The sequence below is a fragment of the Coloeus monedula genome (assembly GCF_965178545.1).
Source record: "Coloeus monedula genome assembly, chromosome: 1".
In the NCBI taxonomy this organism is placed as follows: Eukaryota; Metazoa; Chordata; class Aves; order Passeriformes; family Corvidae; genus Coloeus; species Coloeus monedula.
Genome location: NC_138781.1, coordinates 4,066,939 through 4,091,417, shown reverse-complemented (window position 1 = coordinate 4,091,417; position 24,479 = coordinate 4,066,939). Strand labels below are relative to the sequence as shown.

Here is a 24,479-nt window from a genome sequence, read left to right as displayed (position 1 = left end):
CAGCCTGCTCCAGTGCCTGATAATCCTTTGGTGAAAAAGTTTTTCCTAATATCCAATTTAAACCTTCCACGGTGCAACTTGAGGCCATTTCTTTTGGTTCTGTCACTTGATCCCTGGGAGAACAGGTTGACCCCCACCCTGCTACGCCCTCCTTTCAGGTAGTCATGGAGAGGTAGAAGGTCCCCGCCCCCCAAGCCTCCTTTTCTCCAGGTTGAGCCCCCCCAGCTGCTCCTGGTGCTCCAGAACCTTCCCAAGCTCCATTTCCTTCCCCGAACACGCTCCAGCCCCTCTTTCTTGTATCAAGGGTCCCAAAACTGAGCACAGAATTTGAGGTGCAGCATCCCATTAAAAAGAATGGTTTTTATACGCAATTCTCTGTTCCACTTAAGTGAAGTGCTTAACTCCATGGATACAACACACATGGATCAGCTGCTGGGTTTTTTTGCTTCATGAGGCTCTCATTGACGGCAGTTTTGCTGAAAAGAGCCCCACAACAATGCTGGAAATAGCAGCAGAGCGAGTGCACAGAATGATTTCCAGCAACATGTCAAAAACACACCATCAAAGATTAACTTCTTGCCTCCAAAAGCGAAGACTGTTTTAACTGGTGATCTCCCGAAGTGCAGTTATTAGAGACCTCGATTAATCCATACCAGAGACACAGAGCACAATAAATGATAAAATATATCAAATAGTGCTGATAGATCAGAAAATACTGCTCCCCAAATTATGCAAAACCTGGCTACATGGATTAATTTGGTACTAAAAGTCCATGTTTTGAAACATTTGGCAAAAATGAACAAATAATCCACCTCCACAAACACAAGTTTTACTGTAGACGCTTCAATTTGGGCCTTGCTGTCCCGTAACAGAGCCCAGATTCACTGACTAATGCACTTTCAGAGATTTTTTTTGGGTTTTTTTTCCTTACTTTTCTTGACTAAACTGCAAGACTATGCCCTGCCTTCCCCTGCCATTTCACTGCACGAGAATAAAGACTGTGTCTTATTATGCAGCTTAATGATATGTTAATCTTAAAGCAAAACACTGAAGGAAAACACTAATACTCTCCTCAAACAAATAAACAATCACAAAATGTGCTATTGAGTGTAATAGAGCTGTTTGCCCAAATAATGTGAGAAATCCAAGCAGTAATTAACTCAAATTGTTTTATCAGAGAGAATTAAAAGAATATAAGCAACCTGCCATCATGATGCAGTTTGGAGTTGGCTTCTTACAGGCTAGCTGGTATTACAGCAATAAAACAAAGGGCACTGCAAAATGTAAAGCTGAAGCTAAAGAAAGGAGATGTCAGAATTTTATTGGGAGATACAAAGGGAATTTTTTTTTTTTTCTTTGAAGACAGGATTCACAAGGATTTTTTAAATGAGGTACAGATTTTCTACTGGGATATCGAGCCCATAATTTTTCTGAATCTTCTGCATCGAAAAATAACACTCATGGCATTCTGATGAAATGCTAAGATAATAATAATAAAATACTGAAGTATATACATTCTTCTTAAGGCTGTGTGAACAGCAGGCTGTATGAAGCTCTAAGTTATTTTACATCTGCAGGTCCTGTGGTAAAATGAGAAGTTAGGGTGAAAAGCTGTACCTAAAATACTGTTGTCCTACATGCCCTAGGAAAGTCAAGCAGCAGGAAAATTATCCTACCCACAACAGCTAGAAAAAAACAAAAGAAAAAGAAAAAAGAAATAGTAGGAGTACCTGGAACTAAAGCCATAAAAAAATTCCCTACTTAGTCTTAACAGTTATTTTCTGTAACCTCAGAAGGAAGATGCGAATGGCACAGCAAACAAAAACAGACAGAAGGGAAGAAGGGTTGAAAATGCCCCCAAACCCAAAGCACCAAGGTCTTCTATGCTGCCATTCCCTCAAAACCCAACCTTCTCTACATGAAGCCCCACAGACACCACCTTACAGTATAACCTCAAATTCTATTTTAAATCGTTATACACTTAGGAAAAAAAAAACAACCACCACATTAAAAAAATGTAAGAAGTTGACAGATGTCAATTTATTTAGAAGCAACCCATCATTTAAGCTTCTTGCTCAGGAACACTGAGCTGTTTATGGATCATCATCTCATTTCTGGAGGAGGCTGTAATCACCTCGTGCCATTAAAGTCCTCGCTCTAATTTTCTGTAGAGCAGGAACACTTTTGCCAAAGCTTCCTCACATTCATTCTACATTACTTAAGAGCCATTCTCATTCTTACTGAAATTATAAAGACTCAGATTCTGTGTGCTTTACAGAGAATATATCAAAGTGCCACGCAAAATTGCTGCAGGATATTAAGAACTGCTGAATTTTAAAGCAGAGAAAGCAGCATTTCAGAGGTAAAGAATCTCATCTAAATTTTGAATCCAGACTTCAGCTGAATTCAAGACTGAGGATGAATATACACCATTTAACAATAGCAAACTACTCAGGAGCAGGAACACTACATGGAGCACAAATCTGTCAAGGACTGAAAACCACACAGAATTTAACAATAATAACATCAACACCTCGTGATTTCCCTTTCAATCTTTGAAAATGTCAGCTGCTACCACTATAACCTTCACACAAATACATACCCGAAAAAACCCAGTTTGTCTACAACCATTGCTAAGCATCTCTAGGTATTCTGCAGGATGGCCTCAAAGTGATGAGGACATGAAGGCTTTTGTGGAGGTTGCTCAGCCTGGAGGAAAGAAGGGTCTGCGAAGACCTTAGAGCCACTTTCAGAGCCAAAACGGGCTCCAAGAGAGGTGGAGAGGGACTTGGGACAAGGGCCTGGAGTGACAGGACACAGGGAATGGCTTCAGACAGAGAGGGCAGGGTTAGATGGGATATTAGGAAAAAATTCTTCCTTGTGAGGGTGGTGAGGCCCTGGCACAGGTTGACCAGAGTGGCTGCCCCATCCTTGGAAGTGTCCAAGGCCAGGCTGGAGAGGGCTTGGAGCAACCTGGGATAGTGGAAGGTGCCTTTGTCTTTACCCTTGTACAAATCATTTTTCTGGATATGTCATTGGGCAAATAAAAAAGGTTCCCAGTTGAACAGTACATATTTTTCTGAAACACCCAGTAACTTGGGTACAGTGTCCCAAGAACCAGCACATTAAATCTTTGAGTGCTGGAAAAGAGGAACATCCCTTTCAAATGAAAAATTCTGAGAGGGTTTTGACTCACATGACATAGTTGAAAGTGGGATTTTTACTTACTGTAGAAAACATTAAAAGCTGTGCATGCACAATAGGGTAGGTACTTCCAACAGGTGATTATGTTAAACCAAAAAACGGGTTAGAGCAGTAGATAACAGCATGACAAAATTATTATTATTATTATTTTTTAAGGAGGAATCCATAGCCACAGTATCTTCAGAAAACAAATACAGCCAAGGCAAGAGTGAGGACAAAACAAAGCACTGGCTTTGAACTGAAAATCACCACAAACATCATGGAAGAGAAGGATCTTTGCAGATGAATTATATTTAAGTAAACACAACTGCCTGAGTAAGAGGGAAACACTGGACAAACATGCATTTTATTACTCCTTTGCACATCTAGGTTAACATTTTAAGCAGATACAGCTGCTGAGGAGGTTACAGAGAACATGGACTGAGATTCTTGGTGGAACAGACACAGGAGCAGTAGAAGAGGCAACGGATCCAAGTTGCAGCAAGATACATTCCTTCTTAATATTAGAACAGAGTCTCAGACTGCTTGTGAAATCTCCATCCTTGGAGATACTCAAAACTTGACTCAGCCCTGCTTTGACCTCCAGAAGTCCCTTCCAACCTGAATTCCTGGACAATGCCATGAGCCTGGAACCTCCTTTCACAGTAACAAACCCAAAGGTAGGCAACAGGTATTTACCTATAGTCGTTCCATGTGTATACAGGAGCACAAACTAACCCTCAGTTACTTAAAGAATTATACATGAGTATTTACAACGGCTGAAATAACATTAATGGGTTAAAAACTCCCCTGCTTTAAAAAAAAAAAACCCAACCTTTCTAACATTAGTCTGCCAGTCTTGTATGAACAATAAGCCTTTTCTTTTAAATTCTTTTCTGCAGCAGAAAATTAAAGCTTAGTATTTTTATCTTGAAAACCTACACTGTCAAGGAAGAAACCCTAAAAAGGGCTTGTGTGACACCTGAAAGGTGATTTGTTTTTTATACTGACATTTACATCACGCTGAACTCCTTAAAAGCTTTGCTCCATCTTTCCTCCAGTTTTCTGTTAGCTACCTTGCTCTCCTTTTTCTCAATTTTCTATTTACTGTAGAAATAGTGGCCTATCTTCTTTCCCCAGATCCTAACTATTCAGGCATCCTCATTCCCTTACATTACTTCCTGGGACATTAACAGTAGAGGTAGAGCAAGTAATCTCAGTCTACCAGTGGAAATAAAATACCACCTTGCTAATTACTGATCACAGAAAAAGGGTGAACAGTGTTAGAGTTTCACTAACTGATAATGCCCCGTAAATATTTCCTAAATTGCAAACTTTGATCGTGAATCTTACCCTGCCAAGCTCCAGCAGTGAGCTAAATTTTATCCTTAGTGCCACAGACCAGCCCCACTAAAATCACACCACTGAGCTCACAGCTGAGTCTGCAGAATGATTTAATCTCATCCTAAGGGAGAATTTCAGGGCAGAAGTTTAAAGCTGGTTGCAAATTCAACCCTCTCCCAACCCAAAAATCCGTGTTAATGCCTCGCCTTGAACCAGAGCTAAGCTCACACAAAGTCCTGTAGAGGGGCCAAGGCACAAATACCTGCAGGATGAGACAAGATTCCAAAACACCACAGCTCTAAGTTCACAAGAGGAGAAGGATGGGTATGAGGGAGACAGAAGCCATGGGAACAGCTCTGCCAAGGCTTCTCCATTCCTTTCCCTTCACTGGCAGGAGCACCTTGAAGTCAAGACCCAAATCATGGAAAGCGTAAGTCCAATGAAATGCATTACATACAATATAAGGTCTTAGTTCTGAACAGCTATGAAAATTTCCTTTTACTGTGAGTGCTGCAAATTTATGCTTCCTGAATATGTTAAAAGAGAAGTACAGAGTTATTCTAGCAAGATGCAGACTCTGGACTTTTTTTTTCCTTAGCAGTTCCCTAGACTATCAAAATGTATAGAAGATAAATCCAGTCAGAATCCACTAAAACCACTCAGTGTTCATGTGATCTCTTCCCTCACTTCACAACAGCACCCCATTTCCCTCTGCAGCCAGTGTTAAGTCATTATCCCAGATGAATCCCCCTCCCTTTCCAGAACTGAGCATTGATTTCCCTTCGATGCAGGGGAGAAAGAGCAGGAAATGAAAAATTTCTTACAAAGACTTTTCCTGAATAATCGTGCAAAGGATCCTGATCTTGCAAAGAAAAAAAAAATTAATTCAGAAACAGGCAATTAAGATTTCCTGGAGATGCTGAAGAATAAACATAAAAAAATGTTGGTGGTACTCACTCAGGAAGGCAGCTGACAAAATCCATCAGAGAAAGAATTAGGAGAGGTGATATTTTATCGAATTCACTTACAGCTTTTTGCAATGGGCGATTTGCTAACATCCTATAGAAACTGTGAAAACCATCCAAAAGGCCCCTGGAATAATGCAGCCTTTCCATAACCCTCTATATTGTTCTACTGGCTGCGTAACAGACACAAGAAGTTTCTTTACAGTGGCAAAACAACGAGCCCCTGCTGATGCTGAGATCAGGTTTGCTTCTATGGAGTAGAGCGACGGGACTTCAGTGTGACATGAAACTTCCACAAACCGCAGTTTAAATACTCTGCCTCGAGCTTATCCCTGAGCAAACGACCATTCTTGCCTGCAATGGGGAGAGCTTTTAAATCTCTTCCATTTTTACTGAATTACTGATTAAATTCACCCAGGTGTTGGGGCTTTGGCAGCACTGATGGACCTCCAGCACGCTGAAGCTCCACGTTACCTAACGCTGCTCCCAACACAGGGTTTCAAAATCTGAAAGCCCATTTTAACAACCACCCCCAAGGCTGCTAAACTTAGAGAAGCAGAACACCACCACCAACCACTGAATTTCTTCTGCCAAATTTTCCCCTCTTCTTCTCCTTCTCCTGTGAAGAGGAGCTAAATGGTGGCACTCTGCAAGTCCGTATCCCTGGTTACACTGCAATGGAGCCAAACCCCAGTGCTGACACACAGCGTGACAAAGCTGGTGACAAAGCTGTCAAATTAGGATTTTGAACTCCATTTAACTTATCTTTGCACAGAAGTCAGTGAAAATTTGTACAGGCTTCTTCGCTGTTAATGGAGTCCCCCAAGATTCATGGCATCCTAAAGCAGACAACTTCAACATTGCAATCAACTGCATCCTACAGCACCTGTGTTCCCTCCACCAACTTTTAAGATAAACCCACTTTATTTACATGCACACAGGACAAAGCCACGCTTAAGTTTTTGCTATCAACTATTATTTTATCAAAAAAACCCCCACCAAACCCCAAACTGAAAGCTATTCAAACTCATGGAACAAAATGGAAGACGCCCTCACCTCAAACTTTATCAATCGAATGAAGGGAAGTTTTCCTGTTCCTGAGCGCTTGGGTAAGGAACAGGCACAGCAATATTTCATTTTTTCAGACATGGAAATGGTTCCAGCAACACCTCACACACTTGACTGAAAGTCCCACTAGGTATGTTAGTATAGCATTATTTAGGGCCCCACTAGGACGGCAAATGACTGAACTGAAAATATCAATGATGACAGAAAGCTTTGTTAGGAAGACAATTATTGCCAAATTAAGAGGATCAGAGATGAGCAGGATACTGCCTCTTTCAGTCACACATCCACAGCTGAGGGACAACAGAACATCTGGCTCAGCTTCTCCTCAAAAAAACTGAAAGGGATACGCACTGGTGTTGGTGAATAAACACAGAAAAAGCCCAAAACAAAGCAACAAAAAAAACCCCAGCCAGCAGGGAGGGGAGATAGCGATGGGCAGGGAGTGCCCTGGGACATCTCCTGGCACCTCCTGGCTCCACACAGGGCAGGAATAATGACATGTGGTCACCCCAGTAATCAAGAAAAGTGACATATTCGGCCACTTGGACCAAAAGGCATTCCTGTGCCTGTTCCAAGGGCTGCATTTAACCTCTGGGAAGTGACATAAATAGATGGGATGTTTTCCAGAGGGAAGGGTGTGAGTGGTCAGTTTCACCCAAACATTGCCAAAGAAATATCCTTAGGTCCAGCATCCAAGCACTCCCTTCACTTGACAAGTTTTAATTGTTTCTAGAAGAATTAAAAATGGACTTCTCTAGCAAACACTAGATGCTCCCTTTCACTAGAACACAAATCAAGAATTTAACACGTTCATATTTATTCCTCTTGTTCAATCTATTTTTTGCTATTATTTACCATGCATACAACACAGCTGATTACAGAGAAGTTAATCCATGCAGACTTTGCCAAGAAAACAATTTACAGGTATTTTGTTGGTTAGAAAACTTGAAATTTGGTGGATTTTTTAATTGTGTTTTTGGATATGGGGTCCAAACAGTTACTTTATCACCTTAGGAAAATATTCAGAGTTTGTTTTATTACAGCACAAGACCATCAAACCTCAATCAATGTTTGATTGCCTTGAATGACTAAATAGAAAGCAAAACCAAAGCAGTTTGCAAAGACACCTCCCCACTGGACTTGGTAGTCATTTCCACAACTGCATAATTTTATCAGCTACTTAACTGAAAATACAGGATGCAGCTTCCTAGACAATCACAGTTGCTGTACACATATGGTCCTAATTAAAGCAAGAAAACCAGTTTATTCCTGTAAAACACTTCCTAGCAGCAGCAGCAGCTGCCAATCACCTGAGCAGCTATTAAAAAGGCAATAACTGTGAACCTGTTTTCCACTCGGGATTCTCACGCCTTTGAAAGGCTGTTGTTATTATTATCCAAAAGAGAAACCTTTACTGACCTTATTAGCAGAAGAGAAGATAAAGCCATTTGTTACTTGAAGGCTTTCATACAAAGACCACCTACAGTGGGACTTAAGAAATCATCTTCACAACAAAAATTGCAGAGTATGTTTTTTTTTTGTTTGTTTTTTTGGTTTTTTTTTAAAGAGCAGCATGGATTGGGCTGACAATTACTGGAAAACAATTTAAAAACAGCACCACGGAGTTTTGTTTTCCCACCTGACTTCAACTGCTACTTAAAGTAGCCAGTACAAACATTTTATTGCAACCTTTCACCATCAGCAACAGAAAAAAAATCAAGGTTTTTTGCTAATTACTATGGGCATTTCTGTTTGTTGAAAAAATAATGATTTTTTACCTAGGAATTTCTAAAATTATTTCAATTGAATTCCAACACCCCCTTATCCACAGCACAAGAATAAACAGAGCCTAAACTAAACAGATATTAACTTTAAGAGGAATTCAGGATTATCTCAGCACATTCTGCAATGAGTCAGCCCAGACTTATTTTACTCTTATCTGTTTCTTAGTGCCCACTGAAGGCATTTCCAAAATAAAACCAGGGTTGCTTCTATGTTTTAGTACAAACATTACTCAAACAAATGCACACCCTTGTACACCAGCATCCCCCTTCCCAAAGGGGCTGGAGAGTGGTTTGTACAGGCTGAGTGCCAGGTCACCTTGCTAAAAATTGTACTGCTGTGTCGTCCTGGTCACCACCACAAGGTCACCTTTGAGATTTCCAGGAGTAGTTTCATGCTCACAGTTTATATCCCTGCTAATATTACTGGGAATTTTTTGTTTGCTTCATTTTGGCTTGCTTGATTTTATTCCTGGGGAGTGTGTGTGTTGGTTTTTTGTTTTCTTGGATTTAGGAGCTCAGGCAATTATTTTTTTATGTTGCAAAGCTCCAAGCAGTATTTTTAGATTTACAATTTAAGAAGACTCCAAGTGTTATTTGAGGAGAGTTCAGTGAAACAAATATTTTTGGGTGATGAGGGGAAGAACCAGAACTATCTGGGGCATCAGGAATTCACCACTGTGGAAACTGTGTTTCAACAGAAACATAACAGCACAAGGTCAACATAAAGTTTTGCACTTCAGGGCTTAATCCAGCATATTACACAAAAAGAAATGGCAGTTTCACTCTATTTAGGACTTTTCCTGAAAGGACACTTTGAAAAATTATAAAGCAAAACCTCCTTCTGATGTCTTCTTTTTTGTTACCAAATGCTATTCTGCATCCTGCGGAAATGGCACCTGACTGAGGGATCCAGGGACATCTGGTCCTTAGGAATCTACTGAAGTTGTTTCCTGCATCTGGGACAGGTTTGGTCTGAAAGCTCATTTCTCTCCTTATAATATGATCACAGTTTTGTATCATGAGATAGTAACGGTATTTAGCACTTACGTTTAAGATAAACAACTGATTGATTTAAAGGTACTGAAAAGAATCCATCACTGCCACAAGCGACATTTTTAAAAACATTCTGCTCTCAGAGCTCCCTTGCCTGCCAGAACGATGCTAAACAGGTAATTTATAATGATGTGCAGCAGCAACAGCACAAGTAAATACAGGCATGAGACCTGAACAGATTCCTATTTCAAAACTGTCAAGTTTGATTTCTAGTTTTGTTTGAATTTTTGTCTTTTTCCCATCATGACATGTTTACCAAAGGGAAAATGGAGGCAACTGTAGGGGAACATGTTGGGCACCAACAACTCTGAAAGATTTATAGGAAAAAACCCCCAAACTATCATAATACTAACACTGAACGCTCTCTGTAGCAATGCTAGTTAGCATGTAATTAGTGTGTACAATTAGTTGTTAGAAACCTTCTCAGTAGAGACAGCAAGAATTTGCTGGAGTTTCAGATTTCTTATAGGGCAGGGAAAAAAAAAAAAAAGGCATTTGAATTTCAGGGCAGAGTTTGCATTAAGCTGACAGTTTTATCACGGTAATCTGGAGCCAGAAACATTCACGTATTCAATCCACTCTAAAATTCAGAAGGACATTTCCTGGTTTTCCTTAGGTTTCACTTTCAGTCTCCATTAAACTTCTCCATACATTCCTCTCTGACATATTTAATCTCAACACAAGAGGGAATCTTCCAGAAAGACAGGCGATTTTGCAACGTGAGGAAAAAGGAAGGCCACAACTATGCACTCACGATAAACCCGATTAAACAAATCCAGTTAAAATCTCATTCCTTTGTGGATAAGCACAGACCTCTACACAGATGCAAATTGTTTTCCAGTTATGCTGTAAACCCCCTCCTTCTGGGGCTTTCCAATTTATGTCAATGCGTAATTAGCAAATGAATTGCTCTGCAGATTGCATTCAGTACTCTTTTCCTTTTCTTTTCTTAATTCCCCAACTAACGTAACCTTCCCCCCTCTCCACTTCCAAAACTCTCAAAATCACTTTCAACTTGCAGATTCTCAACAGAATCAACTTCACATCATAAAAAGTAATGAGAACTGGCAGCTGGCCAACAAATGACTTGGCAAAGGTAATCATCTTCCAGCACCCATAAGCCAGCACAGGAAACCTGTCGGTGAGTTCAGGAAAAATACAAGCACAAACACTTGACATGCTCAGTTGGTCACTATGAAATGAAATTTTACCCTTCCTTCCTCTACTGCCCCATCCCTGGAAGTGTTCAAGGCCAGGCTGGATAGGGCTTGGAGCAGCATGATCTAGTGGAAGGTGTCCCTGCCCATGGCAGAGGGTTGGAACTGGATGATCTTTAATGTCCCTTACAATGCAAACCATTCTATGACTGATTCTATATGCTGAACACAATCAGTACCTTTATGATACTGTTTTTCAGTATATAATGCATCAGTTATAAAAAATGCAAATTGCTGCCAGTTCATCCTGTTCAGGAATTTCCAGATAAACAATTCTGGAAACCATTTCTTCACAGGTTATGCACCTGTATGATGCAGGAGCAAACACTTCCTTTAACTCAAATGGGATAGTCTGCCTTTCACTCTGAAGCCATGCTGTACCCTGGGAAGAGCCCTGAAGCACTCATTCTATTATTTTGGTTATTTTTCATGCATCTCCTCCCTTTAAATATAGCACAACATTCCTTGGAGGTGATAAAAGACCTTTATCCTCCTAAATTTCAACACAAAGAACATCTCACCTTACAAGACAGCTCCTACACCACTCTGGCCACCTTGCCAGGAGACAATCTGTCCATATAATATTGTCCAGGGCTCCTCCTCACTGCACCACCTGAGCCCCAAACATGCACTACAGCTTCTCAGAGTATCATAAAGCTTGGAAAAGATCTCTAAGATAGAGTCCAAGCATTAACCCAGCAGTGACACACCAGAATTATCCCCGGACACAGCCATCAAACACCTCAGCCCCTTGAGCTTCAACAGCATCAGAACAGAAGCAGCTGTTGCAGTCCAGAACTTCTGATGGAAGATAAAAAGGCAAGCAAGCAAAACAAGGCAAGCAAGAGAATTAAAAAAAACCCAAAAGGTCAAAGATTAATTCCAAAAATCCCTGTGAAATACATGGAGGTGTTTTCCCTGAAATGCTTCACTTTACACTGCCTTCATCAAATTGTTCATGTGTATCTTTAACCAGTTTTAGTTGAAAGAAGTACCATAAGCCCATTTTAAAAAAATGTTAAGGGTTTTGTGAAAGTTTAATGAGATACTTCATAATTGTACCTTTCTCTCCAGGTGGTAAATGTTAGACCTTTCTTTGTGCTTGGCTGAAGGAAGTATATAAATGATTAAATATTTTCTAGGAATGTGCCACTATTGACCTCTCCCCTGCAGAATGCCTGTACCTGACTATTACTAGGAAAAATTGCCAACTTCACAGTTCAAGCAAACCTCACACTGCAAACGAGCTTCAAAATCTACACCCACCATTCTAGGCTTTACCAAGGTGGACCTGCTGCAGCAACACCAGGAGACCACAAAAATTCTCTGAGAGCTGGAGAACCTCTGGTATGGAGACAAAGGGCTGGGGGTGTTCACCTGGAGGAGAAGGCTTTAGGGAGACCCTAGAGCCACTTCCAGTGCCTGAAGGGGCTCCAAGAGAGGTGGACAGGGACTTCAGACAGGACAAGGGGGAATGGCTTCAAACTGACAGAGGGCAGGATTAGATGGGGTATTAGGAAGAAATTCTTCCCTGTGAGGGTGGGGAGGCCCTGGCACAGGCTGCCCAGAGAAGCTGCAGCTGCCCCATCACTGGAATTGTCCAAGGCCACGTTGGAGAGGGTTTGGAGCAGCCTGGTCTAGTGGAAGGTGTTGGAACAAGATGATCTTTAAGGTCCCTTCCAACCCTAACTATTCTTTGACCCTACGAAAGCTTTCCTCTAATTAGATCCCTGGTAACCACGTGTACGTGCACTCGTGGGTAATGAATGCAAGTACGTAAATATTGAGGCATGAAAACACAAGACAGCTTTTGTGGACAGAAATAAAGCAGCACTGTCTGCCAATTGTTAAATGCATGCTCAGAATGACTTGGTAGAAAATTTGTATCTTTTAAAAAAATTCTTTGCTAGCATGGCTTCAAAAAAAACACACCTGGACTCTTCTGCACGTGTCCACTGTAACAGCACCTTTGTGGCAGAAATTCTTTATGATGATTATGAGGACTGAAACTGATTTATCTACCCCAAAGCGTTCTCAAAGGCAGGAGCTCATCCTGAGGAGCTGGAAGCACATCCCACCCTCTGGCTCCCAGAGGCCAGGGGAGGTGTTCCATACTCCAAGGGGATGGCCAACCTTTGCATATCATCAAATAAACAAGAAAGTTTCAAATTTTACTGCTGATTACAGCAGGCCAGGAAACAGCAAGATTAGTTTTACTGCCAATTCTGCTGGGAATCCTGGAGGACAAGTCAGGAAGCACAGAGCTGCCGGGGTGGGGGAGAGCATGGCAGTGAATAAAAATCAATACTTCACTTGCTACCAGGAAAATAAGGTTTGCAACAGTGGCAGCAAACAACTGGCCAGTTATCCAGCAGAGAGGACTCGACTTTAAACAGCACCATCAATATGCAAACTGTAACTGCAGGCTGAGGTTCATGAAATATTTGCTTCCTACAAACCTGTCCTGAAATTTTAGAAACATTTTAAAAGTTACATACACATTAGATTTTGACAGACCAGGCATCCATTATTTGGGGCTGCTCCTCTGTACAAAACAGGCCCTGCAGTGTCTTATTCTCCCATCTGTCAGGCTTTAAATATATTAATAAACATTCAGAATAGAGTAATAGTTTATTGAAAAAAATAAATAAAGAAAAAAAATCTCATTTCAAACCCCCTGACACCCTTAGAATCCAAGTCTATCATGTATTTATTCAGCTTTAACTCGCAATAAATTTTCTAGATAATAGAATTCTCATTTCTAGTGCAGCCAATCACTTGTAATAATTGGGTTCTTCTTTTTACAAATCATACTTTATTATCTTGTACAAAGAAAACAAGAAGTGGCACTTTGCAAGTGATCATTTTGATAACAGCCTGAATAAAGCCTACAAGCTTTAGAACAGGACTTTCTCTGCTCATTTGGTTGAAGTTGATATTTTTACTGCTAATATCTGCGTTACACAGTAGCAGCTGGCACTGGAAGAACTGGACCGTATAGGACTCCTGGATTTTTTTTTTTTTCTTGTCTTACAGCAAACATTCCAGAAATACAAAAAAAGGCCAAAAGTACACCACAGCAGATCACGTGGAACTTATTTTCACTCAGATCTATTTAGATGCTACTTATGCTTTCCATAATCATCCCATCCATGTCTGTTTTACGCCTCAACCTCTCCAAGTAAAAATAAAGCAAGCTCCCCTCAAACTCCAGCAAAAGCAGAATTTATAGAAGATTAACACTGCCAATGTGAAACTCTTGAAAGTGTCTGTGATGACATTAAAGCACAAAAGGATCCTTTCCTCTGTGCCTGCCTGCAGCTCTGGGAGTTCAGCAGAGAATTTAAACCCAGTGAGATGTCACCCTGTTGAGATGAGCACTAGAAATACAGCTTAGATCAGGAACATCCACTAGAACCGACTCATGGAGACTTAGGAGATGTTGTTAAATGTTTCTGGGAGATTTTCCAGCCAGGTTTCCACTGCTGAGAGGCATGGGATGGTTTACAATCCCTACCAGCAATCCAGATGTGATCTTTAAACATCTAAACACGCTTGGCCCGTTGTAGTTCTATCAGCCCTTCTCTTGTTTCAGCTTGGAAGATTCCACCCCTTTCTGGAAATAATTTTGAGCTGGGATAAGGGAACACACAAAACCCCCCAAATGGGTGGGCAGAGACCCTCAGACTTCATCATGGGAGCACCCACTGCCCAGGAGTGGTCAGGGCAGGTTGGGAACCCATCACAGACACCAAAACTATTCCCAGTCCCACCACCAGCCTCTGCCTGGGGTACCCAGCCCTCATGAGCCAGGATTTCATACTCTGCTCTGTCCCCCAAACAGGCTGGAGCATTTTGGCAGCTCTCAGCTCCTTCCTGGTCCTACATATATCCACATTCCTCACTGCACTCCCAGCAAGATATATCTCCCAGGCAGGGAGGAGAAAGAGGGATGAGGCACATTTTCCCCTTCTGATTCACACAGTGGGCAAAACCTAAGGAAGAACGTAGATAATTAGACCTGTCTTTGCTTTTCCCGTTCCTTTTTTTTTTAAAGAAAGTGTTAACTCTTGTGGACAGAAACACTTCAAATACAATTCAAAGTAATGCATCCAAAATTCTCTGTTGGCTGGGCTTGAGTAACGGACAAGTTCACCCCCCAAGTTATCATTTCCATATACAGGATTGCCTGAAACTGGATTTTTAATTGAAAATGTAATACTGAGTCCCAACCATGGTGGTCATTGCCAACATCTCAAAACTCAGCAGAAAACAGAAGTACACATGCTTACAGAAGGAGTATCTAGGAACTGACATATATATAAAAATTGTGGGACAGATCTAATTTGCAACCATTTTCATGTCAGAATGGTAACTTCTACATGACAGTCAAACTCATAAATTAAGCGTTCCATGATGGGAAAATGAGCCTCCCACAGTCAAACCTATCTCTGAGGGCAATAGGAACGTCCTTCACAACAGCGACCAAGTCAGGGAGTTTCATTTCTCTTGGCCTTTTGCCTTCTCAGCATTTCAGTTTTTATCCCTTTAAAGAAACAAAAATGGACCCGTTATCCAGAGGCTTATTTGGAATGTTCAGCTTAAACTCTGAAAGCTGAAGCGTGGCATCGATCACGCCACATTTTACTGATTATGTCAGAAAATGCCATTTGCATTTCTGAATACTGAATTAACAAAATGTAGGTCAACTTTGTTGGGTTGGATTTTTTTTTTTAAAGGCATGTTAAACTTCTGAACACTTTAACTAATCACTGAATTGAAACCAGTATGAATTTGAGGTGACAACAAGCACTGTGAAGAAACGATCACACTGCAGGTTACAGACAGTGACTGAATATTTGATATTCAGGCAAATTATCATTCCCATTACTGCACTTCTGCCTGTTAACTGCAACCCTAAATCAAATCTTGGGTTACTACAGGTTACTACAGTCTTCCTGGAACACAAAACCTACTGTATGGCTTCTGGTTTCATATACCAACTATGTCATTAGTTAATGATTTAAAATTTTACCCTCTGCAAGCAATTCACATTCCACTGGACTGCTAGAGTGGTTTCCACTTTTTTTTTTTCCCCCCTTTAAATGCTACTTTAGTGTTAAAATTCTGAAGTCAATACTATAAATCTGTTGAGACAATGTCTCAGGATCATTAACATATGTTCAAGTGTTTGAGTACTCTGAATCCTGGTGATGTAATGGCAAAAATGCACATTCAAAGTATTTTCAGCTATATTAAAAATAGTTTTTCTGTTGAAGACACAATTAAAGACACTTATTTTGGCTCTTAACTTGAGATCTTCAGAACTCTTTACTTAAAATTATAATGAGTATTGGTCTCATTGCTGGTTTTTCCAACTCTATTTGAAAGAAAAGAAGGCAAAAAAGTTTGTGAAAACATCCACAGGGATTCACACTGTGACTGAAAAAAACCTAATGGTTCAGGTTGCAGTGTGAACCCCTTTCATATAATTACTGCAGAAGACAATTCACATCTGTAGGGACACAAAAACATTCTGTTACTCTAAATAACTGAAAATAGACACTCAGCTGACAGGCAAATTTTACAGAAGTCAGGAAAGATGTATCTGAAGAGAGAAAACAAAACATCACAGCCTGAAGCAGGTACCTGAAGGACTGGGCTATTTTTCACTCCTATTTAACTTAGCACATGGAAACAGCCAAGAATTTGCATCATTTATGAGGATCAAATTAATGCAGGCAGGTAAAAAAGGCAAATTCACTTCTTTGGACTGAATGCCTGTTGCCCATCCATGACCATGCTCTCAACGTGACACTCAGAGGAGCTCTGTCAGCACTGCTCAGTTTTCTGTACATTTAACCACACTGATTTTACATTAGGGGTCTCTGAGCAATAAGAATTAATAACCATTAAAAAAAAAATTTAATTTATAGAGATCCGGACTTCCAGTTGTTCTTCATACTTTGTGTTTGTATTTTTTTGTAGTTGTTCAAATTGACCCCTGACAAAACAAACCTCTTTTCCCATACGTAGGTCTCTTTCTTTTAGTTTCAAGTTTGTTAATGTTCCCGACTTCCAGAAGTGCCAGATGACCGCAACATAAAATATTTCTGCAAAGAACTATTATTTTTGTTACTTAAAAAACTAACAAGGAATTGAATTCTCTGTGAATTTAGTGTTCAAAGTATTTCCAGGCACCTACGTATCACTTCCAGTTGGGAGAACCTAAGTTTCTATTTCCCAGAACTAATTTAACAACATAGATACGGGCCAAAATCCTCCAGCAGCACGAACACCACAGGCATTTGAGAACATTACAATAATAATAATAACAATAATAAAATACGATTGTAGCAAACCTTTCATGCTCGGCTTTCATTTTGACAGACAACTAAATCCAGTGCACCACCATGTGGCAACATACTAGGGAATGGTTCACATACCAAGACCTGTTTTTTTCCACCTTCGAAATTTTTTGCCATTTGTTAAAAAATAAACGTTAACAAATCCCTCTTAGTGTTTACAAGCTCCCCCTTAACAAGTTGCCACAGCTTCACTTATCTCAAAAGGTATTTTTTAATACACCTGGACTAGCAAGAAAATGCTTGAGCACTTTTATTTGTAAAGCACAGTATTTACCTAAAAACATAACTGCCCCAGGACCACAGAACCAGCTCTGTTTCTTGCCAACCTCGCTCCCTCGCACAGAAGAAATTTGGCATAAGCCTGTACTGCACATTGAATTCCTTTTAAAACATAAATACATTTTAAAAAAATAAATCAAGCTAAATGCTGGTCTCACATCTGATTAAAAGCTTAAAAGAAATCCTGGGGAAAAATCAAAACCTTGAAGGTATACACATGCATTATTTAGCAGCTGCTCAGTTACTGTGGAACTGCCTCTCTCCAGCTTAACAACAGGAAAATAAATTCATTTTTTTCCACAAGAAACACCAACACAAGGTCTCAAAAACCCTAAGAAAACCCTGTTTCCCAAAGCCCCCACACGCCCCTTAGTACCCTGGAATTTATATCTGCAGCCAAACTGGGAGGAAAAAAACCAGCTTTTCATTAAACTGGACAGCCTTGGCTCACACCACACAGCTGTATTTCACCGTATCACAAAATTCCAGAATTCAGACTCAGCTGATTCTGGATTTCATGAAACAAAGAGTTAATTCATTTTGCCTTAACATATTTGTGAGCCATTTTGTACCAATACACTCAGCTCAACCTGAATTAGCAGCAAGGACTCACTTAGCAGCAGCCTCCTGCTAGGAGCCGTATCTGGATTCCCTATCTCCGCTCTGGGCTCTCTCTCTCACAGCTCACTGGACCTAAAAGCTCTGCTAAAACCGCTCAGAAATCTGACAGAAAATTGGGTGACGCGATGTGCAGCCACGCCAGGGAGGCAGGTAGAGCAACGGGTTTCCACAAGCTCCGTACCTCGAGCACCGGGAAAACCTGTAGTGGAAGAGGTTGGAGCAAGCAGCACTCTCCTTCCAGAGCCCAGGACAGACAGACCCGCACTTCTCCTGCTGCAAAAGTTGCTCCGGAGTGATTTGAAAGTCTCACCACAGAGCTCATAGTCAATCCATTGCATGCACTGTAACCACATTAAAAAAAATAAAACCACCCAAAAACCCAAAAAAAAAGAGAATTCACCTCCTGTTTGAAGATGACGCTGGAGTTTCCTCATCTCCAACACCAGCTCCCCTCCTTCCCCTCTCCCCCAGCCCAGCCCTGCTAACACAACACGAAGCCTGAAAAGCTCCTTCTCTGCAACGAAGACCATCATGATTTTCTGCCAAAGACAAACCAATAGCAAGAACACAATGCACATTATGCAAGTTACTGCAGAGTTATGCAAGTTAGATGCATATTTTCGCTCGCTCTGCCCAGGACTCCGAAGCCACTTGTTTGATGTGGATGCCTACTCTTATTCCAAGCTGTCAAATCTTCCCCTGCTTGTCTCAACTGGCTTTTTTACACTAAAATTTCAACCAGCTGCTACAGATATTAACGAAGCCCTTCCATTACATACAATAACATAGGCCATTAAAACCACAACATCTGAGCACAGTATCACATATGTCTACCCCAAGCCAGGTCTTAGGGCGACACAGTAGGCAGAGCACAGCACCTTGTTCACTGTAGATACCCCACGTTCCACACTGCCAAAACAGAGGAAAGCATCAGAAATCTTTTGAGCCAAACCAGGCCTCATGGTGGAAGTAACACCTCACAAGCAAAAGGAATTGAAGAGTTACATGAACACTCCTATGCTGAAAATAAATAATTTTTGTTCAAACACCCCCCAAACCTGACGGCCTTTTTTTTTTTTTTTGTAAATCTACCTCCATACTTCCGCAGTCAGCACTGGTGAAGTGGGAAGACCAAGATTTCACGTATGGCCTTACAGTCAAAAGTAACTGGGAGCAACTTCTCCAACAATCTGGGACCCCTCACTATTTCCAAGATGAGCCACACGAAAATGGAAGCTATTTGTGCACTAAACCCATCAATTTCAGGGCAAGATCTATCAATCCACCATTTTTAGACGACCACTCAGAGGTGTGACCGTACCTACCAGGGAACATGGACATAACTCTTTATTTCTAATTTCTGTCCCTTCCTCCCTATTTACCTGCACTGCCCGTAACAAAGCATAAAACTGACATCCAAATAACTTCCCAAACCTGTGAACAAGCCCCCAGAACCTGAACCCTCCTGTTCACCACCAGACACAAGGACACGGCCACTTACAGACCCCAAGACTGCTCAAAGCTTCGGAAAGCAAACAAGGTTAAGGGCACTTGTCAACATCCAGACTTTTGAAGGGAAGCAGCTCCTTCGGCCAGGCTGGATTCATCTCATTTGGGAGCAAAACCCAATCCAAGTGTGATGCCTTACGCAAGCAACAACTATTTATCTAGGGAGTAAATAGAGCCCGCTTCTACAAGTAGCCCGTGTCTCTTTCTGAGAAGCACAAATAATCTCCAACAAACCTGAAAGCTGCACGGATTCTGAAATGTGAGGCAGGGAGGAATATGGGAAAGAAATCTGGAAATTGTTTTCTTTAAAAAAAAAAAAAAAAAAAAAAAAAGGAGAGGGGGAAAGAATTTAAAATCTTTACAGCAGGTATTTCAAAACCTTCCAACACACCCAGCACAGGTATCCCTTCCCTGGAGCAGGGCACTAACTGCACAGTGACCACCTTATAAAGTTACCTCCCCGAACCTCGGGGAACAAGAATATTTTATTTAAATGACCGATGAAATTCGGTATTTAAACACTTTTAACAAGCTCTCAGCTGTATCCACCAAGCCGTTTCAAAGACCTTCATGCAAATACCTTCATCCCACAAAAAAAAGAAAAAAAAAACAACAAAAAACCAGCCCAAACCCAACAAGCTCTCCTCTCTTCCCAGCAGCCTAGAGAGGATTATACGGTCACTGAAGAATGCGAGTTGTTACTATGTGCATTTTTAAATAGAGGGGGGAAAAAAAATCATAAGGAAAGAGAGAAAGCAGCTCACCTTTATCCTGAGTGCAGGACAGGATCTCCTCCTCTTTGGGGTTAGTCACCTGGGTGATAATGGACGGGTTGTCCATGGAAACAGAGTGAGATTCCACCTGGCTATTTCCCTCTCAGAGGCAGGCTTGTGTGCGGGGGGGTTGGGGGGTGCTGGGGGGAGCGGGTTGGTTTGTTTGTTTAAAAAAAATCAAGACTCAGGTTTGTATTTGAAAAAAAAAATAAAAACTATTAAAAAAAAAACTAAAACAACCAAAACCTCAACAACCAACTCCTCCAGGAGCGAAACCGAAGGGAAGGGGGAGGGAAGGACGCCAAACGCGATGCCACCGAGGCCTCTTGCCGGCGCCAATTCTGCACGGCGGAGGGGGGGAAAGGAGCGCAACCCCCCCCCCCCTTAAAAAAAAGAGAATTAATCCAATTCACCCTTCCGGGAAGCCCGCCGAGCGCTTCCCCCCGAGCCCCCGCCGCCTCCCGAGGCGGGGGAAGAGCCCCCGTCCCTCCGCTCCGCGCCTCCCCCCGCGGCCTCACGCCGCCCCCCGCATCCACCTGAGCCGCCCCTACATACCCCCCCCTGCCGCCCGCCCCCGCGCTTATCTCATCCCCGCGCCCCCCTTCCTCCCGCGGGCAGCGCTCGGCGGAGCGACGCCGGGCCGCCCCCTCCACCTCCTCCTCCTCCTCCTCCTCCTCCCCCCGTTCCCGGGTCGCGGGCGAGGAGGGAAGCGCGGCGCGAGGGGAGGAAGGGAGGGGAAAGGGGCCGAGCCGCTCCCCGCGCTGCGCCACAACCCGCCCGCCGCCGCCGCCGCCGCCTCCGCCGCCGCCGCCGCGCCCCGAGCCCGTGAGCGCGCCCGGCCCGCCCCGCGCCGGGTCCGGAGCGAGGGGCGGGAGCGGCAGCGCCCGGCGGTGCGCGGTAAACAACGGGGCGGGGCCGGGGCGGGGCGGGGCGGGGCCGCGGGCAGCGCGCACAACACAACGGGGGCGCGGCGGGGGCGGGGCGGGGGCGGTGCTTAACGCGGAGGGCGGGGTCGGCGGAGCCGTGAGGGCGTGGGGCGGGCCCGGCCGCCATTTCCCGCCTCGGGCTGCGCGGGAAAAAATAAATCACGGAGTCGGAATTGTTTAGGTGGGAAACGGGCTCTGGGATCAGTGAGTTCAACCTATGGCCCAGCGCCACCATGTCAGCCACTGAGTGCCACATGCGGGCTTTCCTTAAACATCTCCAGCGATTCCACCACCTCACTGGAGCATCCTATTTCTAATCTCTAATGTCTAATCAACTTTTCTGTGAAAGAATTCTTCCTAACGTCCAACCTGACCCTCCCCTGGCCCAGCCTGAGGCCGTTCCCTCTCTCCTGTCCCTGTTCCCTGGGAGCAGAGCCCGACCCCCCCGGCTGCCCCCTCCTGTCAGGGAGTTGTGCAGAGCCACAAGGTCCCCCCTGAGCCTCCTTTGCTCCAGGCTGAGCCCCTTCCCCAGCTCCCTCAGCCTCTCCGGCTGCTCCAGACCCATTCCCAGCTCTGTTGACTTTCTCTGGACCTGAATATTAATGGTTCATGAACAGGTATAAACCATCTGATTCGAAGACATGTGAAGTATTTTTACAGGTGACTGTGTCTTTTTTCAGAAGGGAGTGTGTAGCTCAAATCACAGAATCACTCAGGTTGGAAGGGACCACAGTGGGTCATCTGGTCCCATGTCCCTGCTCCAGCAGGGGAGGACCCCAGCAGGGCCATCCCAGAGAACACGGCACAGGATTGTGTCTGGATGGTTCTGGAATATTCCCAGGGAGGGAGACTCCACACCCTCTCTGGGCAATCTCTTCAGGGCTCAGTCAGTACACAGGGAAGAAGTTCTTCCTCACGTTCAGGTCCAGCTTCCTGGGATCAGTTCCTGCCCGTTCCTCCTGGACCCCACAGAGCAGGGCCTGGTCTGTGCTCTGAGCCCTCCCTGCAGACAGGGACAGACCTTGGTGATCTCCCCTCTCAATGTCTCCTCTGAAGGGTGAACAGCCCCAGCTTCCGCAGCTTCTCCTTGTAAGAGAGATGCTCCAGTCCCTTAATCTTTCTTGTAGCCTCTGCTGGACCCACTCCTGGAGCTCCATGTCCCTCTTGTCCTGAGAAGGTACCTGTGGCAGGTTTGGCTGCTTCTCTCACAGCAAATGCCCTCTGTGTTTTTCCTAAAAGGCATGTCTGGCTCTCCAGGAATTCCCAGCACTGCTGTTTGGTGGTGCATGAGGACATAAACTGTGGTGTACCTGTCCTGCTCCCACCCTCCTTGGTACCTGCCATTAGCCAGGGCCTTGGACCTGATAGTGGGGAAAGTATGTGGGGAAACCCACCCCAAATAATGGCTCTTATGTGGGGCTGCCAGAGTGTAAAACCAAGAGAAAACCTTTACGAAAGCATGGTGGTGTAATTAACGTAAATGAGGAATTGTAACCTCTTTTGTCTCCTAGAAAAAATCTAATGTATATTCAAGCCTTTATTGTAACCTTGCTACACCAGGATAGATATAATTTTAAATTTAATTAAATAAATGGGGAAAATCCTTCTGTAGCTGGCATAGACCCAGGCAAAACGAATTTTAGTAATATTGGTTGCAACTATCTTCTTTTTGCACTGAAAGAGGAACCTACTGACCATTTACATTTAAAAAAAATGTTTAGAAATGTATCTATGAACAGTTTTACTTAACAGTAACAAAACCATGGCACTGACTCCCCATCCCTGGAAGTGTCCAAGGTCAGGTTGGATGGCGCTTGGAGTAACCTGGGATAGTGGAAGGTGTCTCTGCCTATGGCAGGGGGCTTGCACTACATGATCTTTAAGGTCCCTTCCAACCCCAGCCATTCTGGGACTCTGTGATTCATTTCAGCTGCCAAGTCGGGTTGCAGAAATGACCATTGTGTTTAATTCCAGCAATTTAAGCAGCTGTTTTTGTTGCAGCTCTTCCTTGCCATAAAAAAGGCTATGGGCCCAGCCTCAAGGAATCTCTGCTCTGCAGCAGTGCCACATCCAGTTTCTGGAGAAAATTACTTAAAAGCTCAGGGTCTTGTTTCATTCCTGCACTCAAGAGATTTAAACATTTTGCTGTGAGTCTTCAAATCACTGCGTTTTTTTCAATGTAGAAAAAGTCATTCCAAATCTACCTGTGCTTTCCGTCTCCAAAACTAACACTCCCTAAAGAGCAGTACAGGCAGAGATACCTGTATTGCAGGTTTCTGGGACTTGTATTTTAGGTTTTCCCATCCTACTCTTATGACAAACACTTGCACGGGGAGTGAGCGCGATGCCACTGCTTGCATTGCATCCAACTGTGCAAGTTCCAACCTGCGCCTTGGCTTTGGCTTCTCCAGACAAGAGTCTTGCAGTTACAAACAGTCCCTCGCAGGCTGGATCGGGCGCAGATGAGCAGGAGTTGGTACATGTTGGCTGGTGGAATTAGCCCTGCTGCCTGGGAAGGCTGGGAGCTGCTGCTCCTGAGCTATTATGCAGCTTTATCACAGCACTGGTTATGTTGTAACCGAGCAAGTGCTTGATCTTTTACCCGCCCAGGCACTGGAGGCATTTTTAATTATCTGAGGGTTAATTTGCATAGGAGCTTTTGCTGAAACAATAAATTCATACCTCTGTTATTATCTGGTATGAGTTTCTGTATCAATATTTATATTTGGGTAAAACCAAAGAAGCTTCCTGCTACCATTAGGACAAAAGAATTGCTTCAGAGCAAGTTTAGGAGTCATCCAGCGCTAAGAACGTCTTCCACTTCTTTGTAGGGAAAGGGAAATTGTAATGTGTGGTGGGAGAACATGTGTTCCAATGCCTCTTTCCTATGCAGGGATGAGGAGACAGAAACATCTTGTCTGATGAAAAGCATGTTTTGCAAGGCTTGACAAATGCAATGTTCACCTCGAGCCAATGTGGTATGTATGATTTTAATGCTGGTAAGATTGTTTCTGCAACTCATGTCGTTAAACTCCAGTCAAGCAGCTCGCTGTGTGTTCATCTTAGTCAGGAATTTGGCATTTGCTTCAGTTTAGAGGGGGAACTGCTGTTTGTGGCGATATATAAGGGGGAAGTAGGGTGAGAGGGTGTGCCAGGAGGGGCTGTCTCTCCCTGCACTTGTCCCTTTGCTGCTGCCATGCAGCTCCATCACCCCTCCAGCCTAAGGTGGAGAGCAAAAAAGCAGGATACTGAGGAGCTGTGGAAAGCCCACGCTCTTGCAGAGTAGAGGGAAGCAGACGGAAGCTGAAGAAGCAGAGCCGTTCTTGGCCTGGCAGTGCTGCTGTAACCTCGGAAACAGGTCCCTTCCCCTGGGCATGGGATCAGCCTCT

At 43.2% G+C, this 24,479-nt stretch overlaps 1 protein-coding gene across 3 annotated transcripts in view; it reads right to left on the bottom strand.

Moving 5' to 3' along the window:
- CTDSPL (CTD small phosphatase like) overlaps nt 1-20,646 on the bottom strand; it is an 80,934-nt gene extending 60,288 nt beyond the window's left edge. For all 3 annotated transcript variants that reach the window (XM_082288720.1, XM_082288721.1, XM_082288722.1), the window contains exon 1: nt 20,156-20,646. In XM_082288720.1, coding sequence (XP_082144846.1) covers nt 20,156-20,231 — 76 coding nt within the window. In that variant the 5' untranslated portion in view covers nt 20,232-20,646. The remainder of the gene's footprint in view (nt 1-20,155) is intronic.
- Between the last annotated feature and the right edge of the window lie 3,833 nt (nt 20,647-24,479).